Here is a 20,362-nt window from a genome sequence, read left to right on the forward strand (position 1 = left end):
GTGGTTCATATCAGAAGGGAGAAGGGTGAGGGAGCCAATGGGAACCCAACAGAAGCAGAAGGTATGGAAAGAGATGAAAATGCGAGACAATGCAATTGGCATCCCTCTTCAGCAACTCTTTGTAATCACTGTTTCTCTACTTTTTGGTGTATGCTTGGTATTGGAAACTCTGGATCAAAGGAGGGGAAAGTGTGATATGGCAGTGACTAGAGGAAAACATCATATGGACGAGTGTGAATTAATACAGGCACAAGGTGTTTACATTACTGATTATACAGATGTATGGATGAGCCCTTGGTCCCAAGGCTGGCATGTGGTTGTCCCAATACTACTGAATATGGACATTGCTCCAGCAATGTGGATATCAGTACTTGACCTTCAGAGAAATCCAGGAGAGAGAAACAACTTTTCAAGTAAAGAACAAATTACATTGTTCATCCAGAATCAGATGCTGCTATGGGTGTGTGGGGAGGACACTAAATTAAACCAGCAACACACTTCTGCCTCCAAAAATGGTAACCACATTATTTATTTGTTTATGGGTTAATACTATACCGCTTAATCATTAGCATATCTAAGTGGTGAAATTTAGAGTTTCCTCCTTCACACTTTAACATTGGATAGTGCTTACCTTGTGTCCTGCTGACATATCTACACATAACTTATGCATCTGCTTAAATGTTTTTCGTTGAAATCAGTGGGACTTAGAATGAATTAACCTTGACTAGATTATGCCGAAATTGCCTTATTGTTAGTAGTATGTACTGAAACAATAGAGAAGAACATATATTGGGGTAAATAGCTGCTTAATATGTTAAAGCTAGAAGAGATTCAGTAGCGGTATATGGTGAAATGCTCCCTGCCAGTATTTTCCATCTTGTAATATTTCTTCTCTTAAAAATTCACAAGGCAAAAGCAATATTTTTTATTAAAAAAAATCCAAGTCATAATTCTTGTTAACCTATGTTGGAATATTTTAACAATTGTCTTAAAAGTAAACTGAGATGAGCTCTTGAATTTGGATGTTTCTTCTCTCTAAACAAAATAAAAGCCAAAATGTCTTTATGTTCTAGGAAGTTCTATAACTCTTTCATGTTGCTGATCATCTTCTTACAAAATACAGGGATGTGGGATATGAGAATAATTTGGCTGTACTGGTTTTTCTCTCAGCTCTTCCTTTAGTTCATTTATTTCATACTAAAAAGAGCCACGAAACATTCTTCTTAATTAAGACTTAAAATAACACTGCAAACTTTTGATGATTAATTGAAGCATGCTTTTGCCTGATGCATATTTAGTTATTATAATGTGATAATTTTATCTTGTTGTACAAACTGTTCCCACTGGGAGCATGAATTAACACTGTGAACACTCCATGTTTATTGCATTGTTCATTATGAAACATACACAGCCTGGAAAACCATAAGGAGTTATACATAAGCACTGTTTGTACAACAGTTATGGGAAGTACTGCTTCCACTTATAATGGCATAGCCCTGGAGTAGAAAACACAAGCTGGAACTCCCTAAATAACTCTTAGCTATATGAATGACAAAGACAGTCATTCTAGTCCTCAAACAGCTAGAATAATAATGTGTTGATAATATCACCTCCTCTAATTGCAACAGTTAAGATGTTTATTGAAATAAACAGTGCAGATATTTTATTGTTTTGTGTTTCTCAAGTTGTAGTTGTATTATAACACATGATCTAAGTACATTTTTACAGCATCATAGAAAAAGACTCGAGTAAACTAGCAAGATTTACTTCAGTAGATAGTTGTTCATATTGGGTGTATTAACATAAAGATTTTGGGATGCTTGACAAATGATCTGAAGAAGTTAAATTCTTCCCAGTTTGTTGCTCCAAGTTCCTGGTATACAGCTGTGACACCTGTAGTACAGATTTTTGTTCCTTCTATAAAAGCTTCCAGAATAATATTTTAGGGGATGGTCAAAGCAAGCCTAACTCTGATCCAGTACTGCTGGAGTGAGTGAGAATGTGGCACAGGTTTCCTTTTACCATTGGTGCTGTTTCTGCTGGCAGTATCTGGCGTAAAGCCTTGAAATGGGGCAGAATGGAGGTGGGGTGGAGGCAGCCAAGGATCCACTCGATCCTAAGCTGGTCCAAGAGCTGGAGACATGGGCCGCTCTGCAGTGCCCCCTTGGAGCTAGCGCACCAAAAAAATTATCCCCCCTTCCACCCTGGCCAGTGCAAATAGCAGGGTGTCAGATGTGGTGGTGTGTCTACCATGCTATTAATCCCATTGCTTCTTGATTCAGTATTGATTCATGATGCAGAAGAATAAATTTAAGGATTGTTGATTGCTTTTAATGGTAAAGTTTCATGGCAAATTTAACTTCTTTGCAAAATGACTTCGGGTTTGCTTGTGTAGATTCAGCACTTGTTCTTAGAAATGTTAGTGTCCATTAATATTTATTCTGTATGTTATTGTTTGGGAATTTGGAAAAAACACCAGATGGGATATGTAACAAAAAGCAGCAGTGTGGAGGACTCCTGTTCAGTCAGTTAGCAATGCCATTTCCCAGGATCCTCCATTCCATCCTGTGCTCTGTTTTTTCATCCACAATTCAACACACACAGCATTCTGTGGCTACTGAGCATTCTCAGTTCCCATTTGGTTGTTTTGGAGGTTTTTTAAAAAATCTCCATAGATTGTTTTTTCTAATTCTTGTTTTTATCATTCTGCATACTTTGGGGTTCCTCCAAATAAGTTGATTCCTTCCAACTTGTGCGTGGATAGTGCCATTTTTGCTATGGTCTGGTTCATAAAACACACTAAGCCATGATTTATTCACTAATAGGCAAAAAACCTTGCTGTTTAAGAATGTACCTATAGCCCACAGATATTTCTATCAAACTTTAAAAAGCAGGGAAAATGGACAGCTATACTGAATGCACCAGGGGAGCAGGAGACCTGACCTCCCCTCTGAGATATTGGACTGCCCTACAAATTTGTCAAAATGCAAACACAATTTGGGTTGGTTTTTCACAGTCCAATCCACTTGCTGTGTAGCTTGCAAGATCTTCCAAGCTACTCAGCAAGTAGATTGGACTGTGAAAGACCAGCCCAAATTGTGTTTGCATTTTGACAGATTTGTAGGGCAGTCCAATATCTCAGAGAGGAGGTCAGGTCTCCTGCTCCCCTGGTGCATTCAGTATAGCTGCCCAATTTCCCTGCTTTTAAAAGTTTGATAGAAATATCTGTGGGCTACAGAAATGTTCTTAAACTGCAAGGTTTTTTGCCTATTAGTGAATTTCCCTGCTTTTTAATCCGGGAGGTAGGAAATGGGATCCTGTCCAAGTTTGCTGAGAATGGATTGATCATTTGCATGCTTATTGAGTTCAGTGGGATTTACTTCCCTGCAATCATGCTTAGGATAGGTGAAACTGACCACAGGGAATGAGGGGAGGAAAGACAGAAGGGAGGACTGGGATGGGAGGAAGCAGGACGGGGAAGGGAGAAGGACAGGTTTGATCATTTGCATGTTTATTGAATTCAGTGCGATTTGCTCCTGTGCAATCATGCTTAGTATAGGTAAAACTGACCATGGGGGGGAGGGAGGGAGGGAGGGCTGGAGTGGGCAGGGGAGAAGGAAGAAGGGAGGGGAGGAGGAAGGGAGAGGAGAGGGGAAGGAGGGAAAAAATCAGGTCTGATCATTTGCATGCTTATTGAGTTCAGTGGGATTTACTCCTATGCAATCATGGTTAGGATAGGAAAAACTGACCATGGGGGAGGGGGAGGGGGACAGACCGTATTGGAGGGGGCAAAAGAAGGGGGAGGGAAGGGCAGGTTTGATCCTTTGCAGGCTTATAGAGTTCAATGGTATTTACTTCCATGCAATCATGCTTAAGATAGGTAAAACTGACCATGGGGAGGAGGAAAGGGGGAGGGGGAGGGGGAGGGGGAAGGGGGAGGCGAAGGAGGGGATTGGAAGGTGATGGGGATAGGGAGGGAGGGGCAAAGGAAGGGGGAGGGAAGAGGCAATAGGGAGGAAAAGGGAGGGTGGGTTTGATTGTTTGCATACTTTTTGCATTCAATGGGATTTATTTCTGTGCAATCATGTTTGAAAATGGAAATGGACTGCCTTCAAGTCAATCCTGACTTACGTTGACCCTATGAATAGGGTTTTCATAGTAAACAGTATTCAGAGGTGGTTTTACCATTGCCTTTCTCTGGTCTCCCAGGTCATAGTCCAACGCTGACCTGGGGGAGGGGAGGGGGAAGAGATTTGGTGGGTGTGTACTGGGCAGAAGGGAAGCCCCTTTCCTTTATTTATTTATTATTTGATTTATTTCCCGCCCTTCCTCCCAGCAGTAGCCCAGGGTGGCAAACAGAAACAATAAAAACACTAAAACATCATAAAAAGACATTAAAATACATTAAAATAAAGCAACGTTAAAAACATTTTTAAAAAAGCTTTAAAAACATTTTTTTTTATAAAAAGGGTTAACATTATTAAAGAAAACATATTAAAAGCAATTCTAACACAGACTGGGATAGGTCTCAACTTAAAAGGCTTGTTAAAAGAGGAAAAGTCTTCAAAAGGTGCCAAAAAGATAGCAGAGAACAAAAGGAAAACTTTGTGAACAGTATGATTGCTTTTCAGCGTTTCCCCCACCTTTTTATTCTACAGCAGGCACATGCATCCTCCCACCCAAATGTAAACCAAAGCTGTCCCCGGCCACATCCACACCAGGCCTTTATTTCACTTTGGACAGTCATGGCTTCTCTCAAAGAATCCTGGGAAGTGTAGTTAGTGAAGGGTGCTGAGAGCTGCTAGGAGATGCCTTGTTCCCCTCACAGACCTTCAATCTGTTAAACCAGTCTGGCCACTGAAGCTCTCTCAGTGGAATAGCAGTCTCCTCTCAGCACCCTTCACAAACTACACTTCCCAGGATTCTCTGAGGGAAGACATGACGGTCTCAAGTGAAATCAAAGTCTGGTGTGGGTGTGGCCCCCTGATTAGCCAAGCCCAGCAGCTGTGAGGCTTTTAGAACACTGACGGTTCTTACTGAGCATGCCCCGCGTTATCATAGGCTTCCAGCCAAACTTTCTTAAATTAATTAAAAATCAGCCAGGCATTTTTTTAACTTTTAAACTGCAGAAGATGAAGGTCAGAGTATGAGGCAAGGTCAGTATTAGTATTACAGGTACTCTGTGAACATGACTGATTTTTAATGAATTTCAACAGATTATGAGAACTCAGAGAAAAAAGTCTAAAAGGGCTCTGAGGTTTTTTTCTCTCTTTTTAGACTTTGAACTCTCGATTATCTCTGACTGTTTTGTGTATTGCCATGAAAATTGACAGTGTTGTTAAGCAAGCGTTTCTGAGTTCAGTACTATACATTTTGTAAGGTTTTGTTTTGAAATGAGCATATGGGAAGCATCAGAATGGCATGGGGGGTATTTCAATTTAACATTGCAGAATGTGAAAAATCCATGCTGGCTATCATATACAGCCACTCTTGTGGCTGTATAATAAACCATGATTTAGTTAACTGTTATTAAAATTGATTGTCCAAACCTGGTGTTGCGTCTTAACTATGGTTTACTAACTATGGCTCATGGGAGCTTATTAACCAAGATTTGAAGTTGGTTTACATTAAGCAGAGCTTAGTATGATATCTGGACCTGTATCTCTTCTTAACTATGGTTAAAGAGCAGGGATCCAAAAAGCCACCAAGCTACCAGTATAGAGCAGCTGAAAAACAAAGCTGCACTCATCGGCTCTCATTCGTGTCTCTTACTCCGCCTGGCAACAGCTGTTCTGACCATCCCCGTACATTAGCTACAGGAAGCAATTTCTACATGTGCATCACTGTGCAATAAGGTGAGGATGGTTTAAAGGGAACACTTGTAGGGAACACTGTAGCCCACTTTCAGTTAATGACCACTGTAGCATGCATTTTGCTTCTCAACAAGGCTTAATAGGAAAGAAAAAAATGGCAAAAGGCCTAACATGAAATAACTTTTAAAGAGAAAGTGGGGGATTTCTATCTTCATTGTTTTTTGATAACAACAGCAGAAGGGTGCACTGAGGGGGTTAATTCTGTTCTGTTTGTGACTAGGAGAAGGGAGGGTGATGGGGAAAAATCAAGACTGCCACAAGAGAAGCTATGAGTTGCTTGGCTTGCACGTCTGTTCAGCCAGCCAATAGCAAGTGGGTGGGTGCTACTGCTGATGTAGTAACATATTGTCAGAGAAAGGTGTGATGTCTCAGTGTACATACATTGTAATATTTATGGTAGAGGTTAGTATTAGGCTGTGTATGGTAAGTATTATTATTATTATTATTATTATTATTATTATTATTATTATTATTATTATTATTATTATTAAATTTATTTATACCCCACCTTTTGGCCAAAGGCCCTCAGGTAATTAGCGATGGGATGGGGAGTGAGTGAGATGAAATATTAATGAATGCTGTATTTGATTGGTTGAGAGTATGGGGGATGTTTGGTTTATATTTTGAGTAGATGACAGTTGGAGAGTCAGTGTGGTGTAGTGGTTAAGGTGTTACAACCTGGGCGACCAGGGTTCAAATCCCCACATAGCCATGAAGCTCACTGGGTGACCTTGGGCCAGTCACTGCCTCTCAGCCTCAGAGGAAGTCAATGGTAAACCTCCTTTGAATACTGCTTACCATGAAAACCCTATTCATAGGGTCACCATAAGTTGGAATCGACTTGAAGGCAGTCCATTTCCATTTCAGATGACAGTTGAGAGATGGGCTACAGACTTGATAGAGATACGGCTTGAAACTGGGCTTAGAGCAGAGGGTTGGAAGTTGGAGTGGGTAGAGAGGCAGGGTTTTACTTATAGTATTTGAGGAACTTAATGAGTGTACTTTCTAAGAAAAGTAGAACAACAATTTGTAACCACATGCTTGAGGTTATAACCACATACTGAGTGAAAAGTATTCTTGTTTGTTCATATCCTTGGTTAAATAAACCTTTTAGGTTTATAAAACATGCCTGGTTCTTGGCCAACATTATAAGAAGTATAAGCGTTGACTCTATATATACAAAGGTGGTAACTGTAACAAATGGTGGTAGTGGAGTTTATCCTAAAAAAATATAGTAACAGGTTAAGGGAGCAGCCCACAGCAGTAGTCTTTTGAAGGCATAAAGATACGTGGAGGAGGGGGTTAAGGTTTGCCTAGTGCCTGAATAGCAAAAAGTAGAAGTATTGTTTGGCTGTGTGGTGTGAGGTAAAATGTATCCCTTCCTGCTAATGACAGAGTGATAGGTGATGCCATTAACTCAGATAAGGTCAGCTGTCTAATGAAATGTGGTTAAACTGTTTGTCTGTGAGATTCCTTCTCATCAACCAAGGTTTATAAACTATGGATAATGTTTACAATGGTTAATGTTAATTATGGCTAGGTATGTTGTGCAAACAAGACCTACATACATTAGAATCACGTTATTATTAATTGTATAGGACATGTCTATTTATTAATGATGTATGCAACCTCTCAGGGTTACTCTACTGTGAGGGAAACATCCTATTAGATATCTGGAATTCTATATATAGGATTCTGTTGCAAATTATGGACAGGCAATCAATAAAATGAACAAACTCTTATTTAGATCCTGTTGCCTGCACTTTTTCCAAGTGACAGATATCACTTGACTTCATCTCTGTTTTCTTATCTAACAAAGGGTGTTTGTCACCCTTCTTTTCTCAGTACAAAACAAATGTATGTTGTAGGTGGAAGAGGACCCTGAAAAGTTCTTATGTATTGTGTATGTGTCTTGTTCCTGGTGAATTCAGTAAGGTGAAACAGATCAAAAAGTGAATGTCTGTTACAGCTGGTCTGTAGGGCTTGTGGGAACTGCCCATATGTCAATCATCTCATGTGGCCCCAAATTATGGAATGATGTTTGTGACGAGATGCGCCTGGCACCAGCACTGTTATCTTTTCAGTGCCAGGTCAAGACTTTCATCTTCTCCTAGGCATTCTAGCATGTGTTTTTAAATTGCTTTTTAAAAATGTGTTTTTAAATTTGTATATTTGTTTTTAATGTTTTTAATTGTTGTAAACTGCCCAGAGAGCTTTGGCTATGGGGCGGTATACAAATGCAATAATAAATAAATGTCACAATGACGTCAGGCAGTTTGGCACTTTGAAGCCCCAAAGTCAGAAATCATGACTCAGAAAGGAGCTTGTATTGAAACAGTTGGTTAAATGAAGGGAAATAACTCTATTTTATCAGCATCTTACTACCTGCAAAGTGCTTTGAAATCTCAATTTCAGAACTTCAAACCCAGGCAAACAGTAGAATCTAACTCCCCTGGGGTTCCTGCTCAGTTTGTTAGGATTCAATGCAAACCCTTTCCTGATCCATTTCTATAGGGGTTTCCATCCTGAGTGCTGGGTTGGGGTGTACAACAGAGATCCCTGTGCCTGAATCAGACAGGATTGACCTTCCCTCACATCAGCCTGCTTAGTGCTGGGTTCAGGTACATGAACTGAACATGACTGACCACTTTGTGCAGCACTTCAGAAGCTGCTGAAAATGAGCAGGTTGTTGATTGCTTTGGAAGCTGTACAAGGGGGTTTCACGGGTGTTGCCAATTGGCAATGCCTGCAAAGCCCCTTTTGGCTAAGCCCTGCCCTTACCTGCCCCACATGTATGACATGAGTTTGCCCCAAACATCCTGGTGGGCCAAATGGGGAGGCCTGGGGGCCAGAGGTTCCCCACCTCTGAACTAGCAACTACATTTCGGGTTGCACCAATTATGGTGGCCCTGTATCAATCCCTATCAATGAGTTTGTAGGGTGAAGCAAGGTATGAACTAAGACCTGAATTTTGTTGAAACAGTACAATGAATCCATAGAGTTAGGGCTCCCTGGATGTGTTCTTATGTGGCAAGGCATGTTTATGACATGTATGCAAAGTAACTTTACAGTGCAATCCTATATCTGTTTACTCAGAAGTACCATTACGTTCAATGTAATGTACTCTCAGGTAAGTGAGTATGGGACTGCAGCTTTAATTTCATTGTATGGTGGAGTTGATACTGAACAACTTGGATAAAGCAATATAACAGGTCAGTGGCAAAGAAAGCAGCATTTGGAACCCAAACTTGTGTTTTCAAACTCAGTTTGCCACAACATTTACCATCCTGATACTCATTGTTTGATTGCTGTAAAGATGCCCCAAAGACTAATTATGAAGCCTGTTTGCAGTCCATGTACTGTGGACAATTCAAGGTTCAGATAATCTGTCATAAAGCCGTCCCATTCTCCTGTAAAGGATTTGTTGTGTAGCAACACTGTCATAATTCTGCAGAATTATCAGCTAACTAATTTGTACTAATTTGGCTCCTTTCTCCAACTGCCATACCTCAAAATTATGTGCCATATTTGATTCATTTTAACAGAATAAATATTGCTAGTTTAATAGCATTTTTTTCCACTCCCAAATTGTGTTGTGATTTATGTTTATCGGTAAAAGTTACATGATGTTGACAATGAGCTTTTTTTTATTTAATCAGGCTCTTCATTTTTAAAAGCCATATGAGTTTGTGTTTTATGCACAAAGATTATGCATTTTATTATTCTCTTGAATTAGAAACTTTGAAGCAAACTGACAGAAAATGGTGTTATGGAAAGATTTGAACAATTCTCTATCTAGGATGCTTATGAAAAGGGAACGGGAAAAAGGGATCATGCATAATGTTTTTGTATGAAAATTGCAGTCCATGAAGATTGGAAGTCCATGGGAAATGTGTTGCATGCTAATTAAATCTGTAGGATGCAGGGTATGGTCAGGTATAATTCCATTAAATAAATGAATACATCCATACATTTTATTGTGATTTCAGTATATTACATCGTTATACAGCAATGATATTGGGGGATAAAGCCTATTGAACTCAATAGGACTTAATTATGTATAAGAATTCATAAGAACAAGTATTGTTTTAGAGTTCATGTGGATAACTTGTGGCTTGTGAAATGCATGAAACTCTTGGAGGTATTCCATGCTGCCTGCACAGGTGTCTGCGTCACCCTCCTCCACTGCTTTGTATGTAATTTGTGGGTTATAGCCCATTAAACAGCCGTTCAGTGGGCTGTGGATAGCACAGGGATGAGGAACCTTTTTGCCTCCATGGGCCAGATCTTTATCAGGATCTACCTTGCAGACCAAATTTGACAGGTGGGCATGGTCACCCACCTAGCAATCACATGGTGTCATGATGTCACATGATCAATAGATGGACAGGATTGTCCACCTGTCAAAATCCCTTGTGCTTCACATTTAAGTCTCTAAGATTGGGAAAGGGAAAAGGAGGAGATTTGCTAAACCCTTATCCATGTTTCCCCAACCTTTCCTTTCTGAGATGGGAGACTGAACAGGGGAGATGGGAGATACTTGCAAAAGCCTCTTCTGAGTTGGAGACTTAAAAGGAACGTTCATGGAGACTTGGAAAAAGACTTTAATACAGCCCCTGTGTTCCTATTTGAGCAAATGGGAGCAGAGGAGCTGTCTTAAAGCCTTTGCAAAAGCCTCTTTGAAGTAGCTTGCAAGGGCTGCTTCAAAGGGCCCTTTTGCACAGGGCTGTGCATTCAGCTGATGAGCCGCGAATAAATCCTGCTGCTTTCGTTGCATGATCTTGTTCCCTTCTGGGAACAGGAACACACAGCCAATGCAGAATTAAGCCCTGTCCTCCCAACCATCAGTTGATGTCACTAGTGATGTCAGCTGATGGGCAGGTGATGTGGTTTGGGGCAAATGCCTCAGGGCCCAAATGGGACCCCAGGAAGGGCCATGATTGGCCCCCGAGGCCAGAGGTTCTCCAACTGTGGGATAGCAGAATTGTGAAGGGGAAGGTTGGAATGCTGGAAGTGAAGAATTAATCCATGTGTGTGCATGCATGTGTGCGAGAGGGAGACAACCTACCCAAATTAGTCACATGAGCAGTGTTCCTGAGTTTCATAAGTGTTTCATAAGAGATAATGTTGATTCAGCTGTCTTGAGTTATATGTAATGGGAATATTACAGTGTTATTTAGTTATAGTTACTGATTTTAATAAATTAAAGTTCAGTGTTTTCTTTAAAATGCTAAGAATTCTGGGACTGGCAATGCATCGGATCATTTATGGAACTGATAATCATTTCCAGACAGCTGAAGAATGAGGCAGCCTGCTACCAGCTGCTTTAGGAACAGGCAGACAAACATATACATGCACACATCAATTGCTTACAGAGAAGTAGATACAAGAAAATTGACTGAAATATATGTTTGAGATGTAGCGTGTGGATGTTTGACAGGATGCTCATTCTTGTATAAATACTCTTCTTGTCTTTTTGTTGCAGAAGATGATGTGTCAAATGTACAAATAATGTGTGCCTGGTGCCAGAAAGTGGGAATCAAGCGCTATTCTCTAAGTATGGGGAGTGAAGTAAAATGTTTCTGTAGTGAGAAGTGCTTTGCAGCTTGCCGAAGAGCATACTTCAAGAGGAACAAGGTAAGAGAATCAGAGTGCGATATAACACAGACCCTGATTCTACGCAATACCTTGGGTGGCATTTTAATGTTTGAAAGCCTTATGTCTTCCCATTCTCCCCCCTCCCCTCCTCTTACCCATGCACCACTTCTATCAAAGTGTTTATTAAAACATACCCTATTTCATGAGTTTTTATCAGCTGGTTGTACTTGCATTATGTAAAGTCATGTGTTTGTAAAGCAAATTAGAATATTAATAGTGTGCTATAAAAATAAGAGCCACAAGAATCCTTATTGGAGTCACAGTTTTGTAAGGATTATTGTTAAAAGCAGAGGAATCTTAAAATCTATGCAGGAAAGCAGCAGGAATACAAATCTCACTTAGATGTTTCTCCTTATCTAGATAACATTAGTGAAAGTGTCACTTGCTACAGCTGACAGCAGGATTAGAATGGTGATTAAAGGGCTGATTCAAAGTCATTTGTAGGTGACTTGAATTCTTTCCATTGACTCCAATGGATCCTCTGTTGCTCTCTCTCTTTCTCTCTCTTTAATTAATTTCTGCATACTACCAAACATTTCAGACATTTCAGTTTATTATTTTTGTGGTGTTAGCAGTATCTAAAACACCATAACTAGTCTAGGAGTCAATTTCAAAAGAAGTCAGACAATAAGAGTAACATGATTTATGAAGAAAAATGGTTAAAATTGCTTTAGTTTACAAACAGCCAGAAGCTAAGAACATGTTTTTGAAATAAAATGATATACAAATGCATTTCCTTCCAATGATATTTCAGATTTAGTTAATGATACAGTGGTAGTTTGTTTTTTTTTTGCAGAGTACTTAATGGATATTTGAGGCACCACTCATTTTATTTTTAATAATTAGTATTGTAACAAAATTTCATGAAATTGAATTTTTGTACAAAATGTAAGCATTGTTGTGTGTTTCTACATTCTTACCATATTTATAGTGGAAGGTCTCTCAGAACTTTCATAGAAAGTTGACTGGTAGTGATGGATGTGGGAAAAGCAAGGGTGATATTTAACTAAGACAGTCACCCTAGAATAAACCCATTGAAATCAATCCATTGATTTCTTAAGCAACTTAAGTCCATTGATTTCAGTAGGTATACTCTATGTATAACTAACTTTGGATATCACCCCAAATCTTTAAGAAATAATATTTACTGATTTATTTAGTGTTATTGTTACAAGTTTTATTCCACCCTTCAGTCATACTCCCAGAATAAGAGAGAAAGAATAAAACAATCAAAATGTAAATACAAACAAAAAATAATGGATTGTATTCAAAGGAGCACTAAAAAAGTTGTTCTATTACCACAAGGATTTCTGCTTGCACAATGGAATTTCCCCCCCTCCCTCCCTCCCCTGCATGTCTCCTGAAGGGAGGGAAGTTCTGTCACGCTAGTGATAATCCTTCTACTGACACGATGGGTTGCTGAATATTGCCCAAAAATCTAGGCACTGTACAAAAGTAGAAACATAAAAAAAATCCTGCTGCAGGTTTACAGCTGAACAGGGCCACAAAAGGATGGGAAAGAGAAATGAAGATAATAGAAGAAGAGGAGGAGAAAATCAGATATCAGAGGCTTCAGTAAGGAAACAAATCTTCAAGAGATGCTTAAGAAAGACAGGATGGGTCAGTACTGATGTCTATAGGCAAAGTGTTTCAAGGAAATTGGGAACTTTCATTCATCTTTGCATCCAGGGATCCAGTCACAGGAACCGCATACACACAGTCTGTTTATGAACATGTTCCTTGACCCAGCAGTGTCTTCCTCCACACTATAAGTTTGGCAAAACAAAGCAAAATGAAACAAATAAGAGGTTAAATTTGCTGTGGAACGAATACTTTCCACTAGTTCTCAGTTTTTTCATTAAATGTTTGTAAATATTAAATTTTGTTTTTATTTTGAAGGCTGTTTAAACCTTCTAGAATGAAGGAGCAGAAACAGGCAGATTTATATAGGGTGTATCAGAAGAGGGCTGCTTTAAAATGGTCATTGTCGTTTGGTTTGCTTTCACATTGCCCATCAGATGGTTGGTTTTAAATGAGGCCTAAAGCCAGACTTCACTGGGCCCTTGGCATGGTGCTCCATCTTGACCTCACCCAGTACCAATCTGGGACCCCACCTAGTGCAGTTGTGTGTTGCAGCTCCCCCTGTGCACTACCACCACTACCAGTCACTCACCTCGACCCAGATCAGACATATTTCTGAGGTAGGCAGCTACTGCTATTGTATTGTCTTTGCTCTGCTCAAATTGGTGGCAACTACTAGCCATGTTAGATTACTCAAAATGTGATACCGAATCTGATGTTGATGCTGGGTTGAACATTGCATTTTGGTTAACCTAGCATGGTGACTGTGTGCTGCAGTTCAGACCTAAGCACTCAATAATTCCGCCACCACCACACACCAGAAGAATTGGGATGGGGGGAGGGATTTAAGATTGGTGATTAGTAGTGGCAGCAGAAAACAGCAAGAGTGCCAGGGCTCTGATGGTGGCAAGAACAGCAGAAACACCTGGCACCAGGCTATGGCCCCAATAGGTCAGCAGGGTTAGGTTGGCAATGATCCCTGACACCAGACCTGAACACTGTGCACAGGAAATATGTCCAAATTAAAACAACATTTTCTTATGGGAACTACTTATTGTTTAAGATGGGTAATATTTATATATATATATATATATATATATATATATATATATATATATATATATATATAATACATACACATTATAGCTCCCTTCACATTGTACAATGGTCACATGGTAAACAATGATTTACAAAAATAAGGTAATATAGAAACATAATACAAAATAAACATTAAGGTTCAGAAATGGGTTATTTGATGAGGAATTTAGGCTGCCTTTCAAAATGCTAAATTTATTAGTTTTAAGTAATAGTAACTTCATTTATTCTTTCCATACTTTCCTAATTTATCTAACATAATCCTACTGTTTTGTAATTTTTTTCAAGAATACATAAGAATAAAATCACACACATTTCAGTCTTTTCTAGCACACAAATTACAGAGAGACTGATCACAATCCAAAGCAGAGTTGCACAATCCAAAGCTTAGACCTGTGCTTGATTATAATCTTTGTGTTCAGAACTTTTAAAGTATCTGAATTCTAACAAACATATAGGTCAAAATTGCCTACACTTCCATATAATTGCTTTTCTATATGTGCAAGAAGTATTCAAGCTGCAATCTTGTATCCATTTACTGGCATTCTAAGAAAAAGTGTGACCAGGACTCAACATGCTGAGTCCAAAGGAACCGGAAAAGATGATTCATCATATTCATGGGCACATTTGTGTGGAATATTAGGACAACCTACAAACTGAATACAACATTTTAAAAACTTTATTAAAAATCCCCAAACTTCGGGAAGAGTGGGGAGGAGGGGTACCTGGTAGGGATAGTGGTAATGGAGAAGTAGAGAGTTCTCTGTTCCAAATCACCCCTTCTGAAGCTGATTTTCCGTTGAAAAAACAATCCTATCAGGATTTAATATATATCTGTCAGTTGTAGTTTGACTCCAACAGAGACACGGCTTTCACTAAACTAGATAAATTGGATAACCACATTAAGGGTCTCTTCACAGATTTCAGATATATACCTAGGATTCTTTTGTGGCACTAACAGAGCTACCCCTCTGAGAACTGAGAACTGATGATGGCTTCATATATAGTGACAAATCCAAGTTTGATGCTGTCCAATGTATGAAATATTCTTAAAACTTAGAAAACAAAGACGTGGCATAGAGCAATATAAGAGACTGCTAAAACACAATGATAGTTATGTTGCACTGTTGCTGGGCTGCTATGACAAAGCTTATTCACAATTTTTTAACCTTTGGGGAAATATTCCCATCATGATTCCTGTCAGATTCCCATAAACTGACAATATGAAAAAATGGAAACTGAATGTTAATGCTTCCAGAATGGAAACTTTATATGAGGGATGGGTACCCATGACTCTCCAGATGTTAGACTACAAGTCTCATAGTCCCTGACCATTGGTTATTCTGGCTGGTGCTGATGGAAATTGGAGCTAGTACGCATTTGGAGGGCCACCAGTTTCCCATCTCTTCATACTGAGATTTTCCATTTCCGCAAATGTTGAAATTCAGTTCTTCTATTGGCACCATTCAACCAATCTGAGCTTTTGATTTCTACATGGTCAATAGGGCATATAGTGATCTGGAAGTTATTGTATGCCATTAGACTATGTCAATTCAACTTGAGCAAACTTCTGCATTCCTTAAAGTACCTGCCTTATGCCTGAATCCCTTTTACACCACAATCCTTTGCATGCTTACTTGGATATTTAGTCCCACTGTGTCAGTGGGGTTTATTTCTTATGTGTACGTAGGATTACAGCCACAATCTTAAATTTTTCATGGCTATTGCGACACACAAATTGAATCCATATGAAAACCAGAACTTGTTCCAAAATCCCCATGTGCCCCCACCACAAAGGGTTAAAATGAAATGGGACATGCAAATGATCTGACTAAAATCCAGGTGCATGTGTTGAATTAGCCTAAATTAGGTCCTACTGAAGTGAAATTACTTCAGGATTATTTGGGAATTAGTGGTGTCAGGATTTTAGCTAAGATTAGTTAAACTTGTTTTAATCACATAAGGAAATGTAATTTCTTCTTTGGTTGCATTTGTTTTATTGGATTGCATGGCTTTATTGGTGTTTCTGGGAGCAAAATGATATTTGGTGCTTTCAATCTGCACATATGATAAAGAGCAGGGTGTAATGCTCAGACATTTTTCCTTCTGCTCTTCATTTTAGGGAAGTGCAACAAAGCTTAAGTAACCCCTTATATTTCTTACTGTGTTTTTTCCCCTGGCTGCTAGAACAGCATCTTGAAAAAATATAGTATGAGATCAAAGTTGCAAGGCTGCAAAAGTTTCACGTTTAACCAGTGATCTTTGAACTGTTACTATCAGATTGGTTGTGTACCTGTCTTCTCCATTAGTCTAATGTTTGTTTATGTATTTGAGGTTATGCCACTCTACACCTTCTCATTTTTCAAACAGAGGAGTAATATGGTCACGTTTCACCTGCCTTATGCATGTTTTAAATAGCACATCTTTGCAACAATATAGTGTTATGTTACAATAAATATGTACAGCTGCTGCATTTCTGCTAACTGATAGGCGTTTGTGGTCATTTCATTTATAGCTTGGATTTCCTAATGGATTGTGCTAGGCAGACTTCCCTTTCCTACCCTGACAAAGAATTGCAGCAATAAGCACTTAGCCTAGTCTGAAAAAAATAGTAAAGAATGGATACTCATTAGTGCTTCAAAAATAAAAAGGAAGAAATGATAAATCTCTTATTACCAGGTGTTTTGTGATCCATCAGAATTTAATCTCCATTTACATTTTTATAACCTGCTGCAAGATGTGTGATGTATCTATAGATATATAGATACATACATTTTTTTACAAATATTCATTTGAGTCAGATTATTTGTGACAACTGCCTGGAATTTGTTTTGAAGCACTTCTAATATCACAAGCACACATGCTGCATACTAATGAAGCCACATATATATGCAAGAAAAAAAGAACAGAGTACAACCCAATTCCCATTAATTCTCATGGGAGAGCTAAAAACATGCTTAGTTTTCTCTCATTGAAATCAGTGGGACTTTGAACATACAATAGTTAAACCATTCTTATCTTTATACACAAATGGTAGAATCATAGAATTGTAAAGTTGGAAGGGGCCTATAAGGCCATTGAGTCCAACCCCCTGCTCAATGCAGAAGTCCAAATTAAAGCATACCCGACAGGTGGCTGTCCAGCTGCCTCTTGAATGCCTCCAGGAATCCAAATTAAAGCATAGCTGACAGGTGGCTTCCCCACTATTCCTAAAAGTTTGTGAATACTTTGGTTAAGAATATAAGTATTTAGTTAATTTACACTATGCATTCAGTGATCATATCTCAGCTTAATAAGCCAATATATGAATGAGCCTTTTGGTTATGCAGACATCTCAGACCAGGAAGTCTTCCATTTCCCATTTTATCTGAACTGGGAAACTATGGTTACTGGCTTTGGAGGATCCAGGATATGAAGCTATGATTTGCAGTTGTCTTAATACCCTGGCATATTCCAAAGCCATTCACCACTTCCTGGTGAAGTTTAGACGTATGGCTCTGATCCTCCCCTACAGTGGTGGTGGATAGATTAAGATGGTCTGCCCCTGGAGACTAATGGAATCCACTGGATTCCTGAATGCCCTGAGGGAGTTCCCAGTAGATAGAGCAGGTGACCCTGTTGAAGCCCTTGTCACGCTGCGGAACAGCAAGGCGCGTCGGGCTCTTGACATGGTTGCCCCTGAGTGCCCTCTCCAGCATTGTGGAGCCTGGTTTGCACCTTGGTACACCAGTGAGCTAAGAGCAATGAAACAGGCCGGACGATGGCTAAAGCGCAAGTGGTGAAAGACATGCTGTGAGGCTGATCTGGCATGAATAAAACATCATAACCATGCCTGCTGTGTAGTGGTGAGGGCAGCGAACAAGGCCCACTTCTCTGCCTCCATCACATCCTCAAGTAGCCGTCCACTGGAGCTTTTCTGTATTGTCAGGGGTCTGTTGACATCAACTCCAGGAAATGGAGTTTTAGACCGTTCAGAGGCCCACTGTGAATTGTGTGCAAGGCACTTTGAGGGTAAAGTTGCTTGCCTCCACAGTAGTCTTGATGCCCCATCCACATCTACTGTAGTCCCCAATGATGTGTGTGATGCAACATCTGCTGCAACTTCTTGGGAATGGTTTCAGTTGATGCGGCCTGATGACGTAGACAAGGTGCTTGCATTGATATGGCCAGCGTGTCCTCTCAATCCTTGCCCTTCTTGGCTTATTAAAGCTTGCCGGGGGGTTGACCAAGTGGATCCAGGGTGTGGTCAGTGCATCATTGTGGGATGGAGTGGTTGCAGCTGCCCTGAAACAGGCGGTGATCCAAGCGCTCCTGAAAAAGCCCACCCTGGACCCATTGGTTTGCAGTGGTGTGACTGCTCACTGGGTCAGGCTATCGCCAACATGTCACTCCGCTGCTGAAAGAATTGCACTGGCTGCCCAGTAGCTACCAGTCCAAGTTCAAGGTTCTAGTTTTGGTGGACAAAGCCCTGCACAGTTTGGGACCAGGATACCTGAAAGACCGTCTTATCCCTTATATACCCAATCAATCACCACGCTCTGCAGGTGATGGCCTCCTGCAGATACCATCTTATCAGGAGGTCTGTTCCGCACAACACAGGAACTGGACCTTTAGTGTAGGTACATGCCCTTTGGAATTCCTTGTCCTTAAATATTAGACAGGCACCATCTGTGTTCTCTTTTCAGCACCTACTGAAGACCTTCCACTTTCAACAAGCCTTTTAAATAGATACCTTATCCCAGTCTGTGTCTGTCTTGGAATTGCTTTTAATGATTTTTAAAAGGTGTTTTTAAAAAGATGTTTTTAAATATGTTTTGTTTTAATATATTAAAGTCTGTTTTTAAGATGTTTTAGAGTGTTTTTAATGTTTTTGTTTGCTGCCTTGGGGTCCTACTGGGAGGAAGGGTGGGATATAAATTTTATTAATTATCATCATCATTATTTTAAGCAACTAGACACAGCAGAATCTGACTTTTAGAAGATCTGTAGAATGCTGTATTATGATGACACTTCCATTGCATTACATACTAGTCAACTCTCACAATTTCATTTTGATGCTTTTATTAACAGCTTCCATTCTTACTCTGGGATTGTGTGGGGATTCAGTTTAATTTTCAGAAATTGTAGCCTTCATAAATGTGGAAAAGGTTTGAACTGAAAAGGTTTGAAAGTGGAGAAACAAAGCTAAATGTGTGCAAATATTTCAAAATAATTTTGGGCTGGAATATTTATGTTAGACTCATACTGTGTCCTATGCATATGTTTACTATTGAACAACTGAAGTTAGTATGTGCAAACAAAATGACATCTTGAACATTATTAATATATGATGTATCAAATTATATTGCATAGTATAATCTGCTTTGATTTCAGTTGCATAACAAGCAAATTCTGAAATAGATAATGATATAATGATGCATAGCAATCTGTTTTGAGGAATCCTTTTCTAATTAGAGTTCATTGCCATATGATTAATAAGGAGATATATACACATATAAGACTTGGAGTTAAAATACATAATTGTTCAGGATAATGCTGAAATTGCTAGAGAAGAATTCTCATGCTTAAATCTATAGCCTAAGGGCACAATCCAACTGATATTTATACTGGGCTGAGGTGAGTTGAATATGGTGGACTTCCAGCTGAGCCGGCTGGACCCCAGCTTAGGCAGGCTATGCTGGCATAAGGCCCTCATCCCTGCTCAACCTGCTCAATTGGAGATCCACTGAAGAAGCCCATCCCAGTGTAAAGGGAGCTAGCAGAAGCCAGTGGAAGGCCAGCAAAAGGGGCATTCCTGGGCGGGGGTATCAAAGGATGGGCCAAGGGGGGGGACTTGTGTGATATTCAGGTGCCATTCAGTTCCCTCCTGCAGCCCTCCATCGCGGCAGTCAGTACACTGGGAAAAGGGGTGACAGAAGGAAGCATGCATTTTCATGAAACATGAAACTGTATCCACTGTGCCCTGCTGGCACAGCCAGCATCTTCTCCTCCACAAGACTGAGTGCAGCTGGTTGTGGCAGCCCCTTCTGCCAGCTCCTCCTCAGCCGACTTCGCTTCTGCTGGCCTCCAACAGTTGACTGCAGTTTTTTTTTAAAAAAATGGAAACCTGAAAGTTTTCTTTCACAAACATCTGGGAAATTTTAGCTCTCGCTCAT

At 39.8% G+C, this 20,362-nt stretch overlaps 1 protein-coding gene and 1 long non-coding RNA gene across 5 annotated transcripts in view; one reads left to right on the forward strand and one right to left on the reverse strand.

Moving 5' to 3' along the window:
• SOBP (sine oculis binding protein homolog) overlaps window positions 1-20,362 on the forward strand; it is a 262,570-nt gene that overhangs the window by 61,611 nt on the left and 180,597 nt on the right. For all 4 annotated transcript variants that reach the window (XM_061623522.1, XM_061623525.1, XM_061623523.1 and 1 more), the window contains exon 4: window positions 11,359-11,510. In XM_061623522.1, coding sequence (XP_061479506.1) covers window positions 11,359-11,510 — 152 coding nt within the window. The remainder of the gene's footprint in view (window positions 1-11,358; window positions 11,511-20,362) is intronic.
• LOC133383226 (uncharacterized) overlaps window positions 12,140-20,362 on the reverse strand; it is a 63,114-nt gene continuing 54,891 nt past the window's right edge. Inside the window, exons 2-3 of the long non-coding RNA XR_009762217.1 lie at window positions 14,933-15,020; window positions 12,140-13,297 (exon numbers count right to left, since the gene is read on the reverse strand). This is a non-coding gene — a long non-coding RNA (uncharacterized LOC133383226). The remainder of the gene's footprint in view (window positions 13,298-14,932; window positions 15,021-20,362) is intronic.

Source organism: Rhineura floridana, chromosome 4 (assembly GCF_030035675.1).
Source record: "Rhineura floridana isolate rRhiFlo1 chromosome 4, rRhiFlo1.hap2, whole genome shotgun sequence".
Classification (NCBI taxonomy): domain Eukaryota; kingdom Metazoa; phylum Chordata; class Lepidosauria; order Squamata; family Rhineuridae; genus Rhineura; species Rhineura floridana.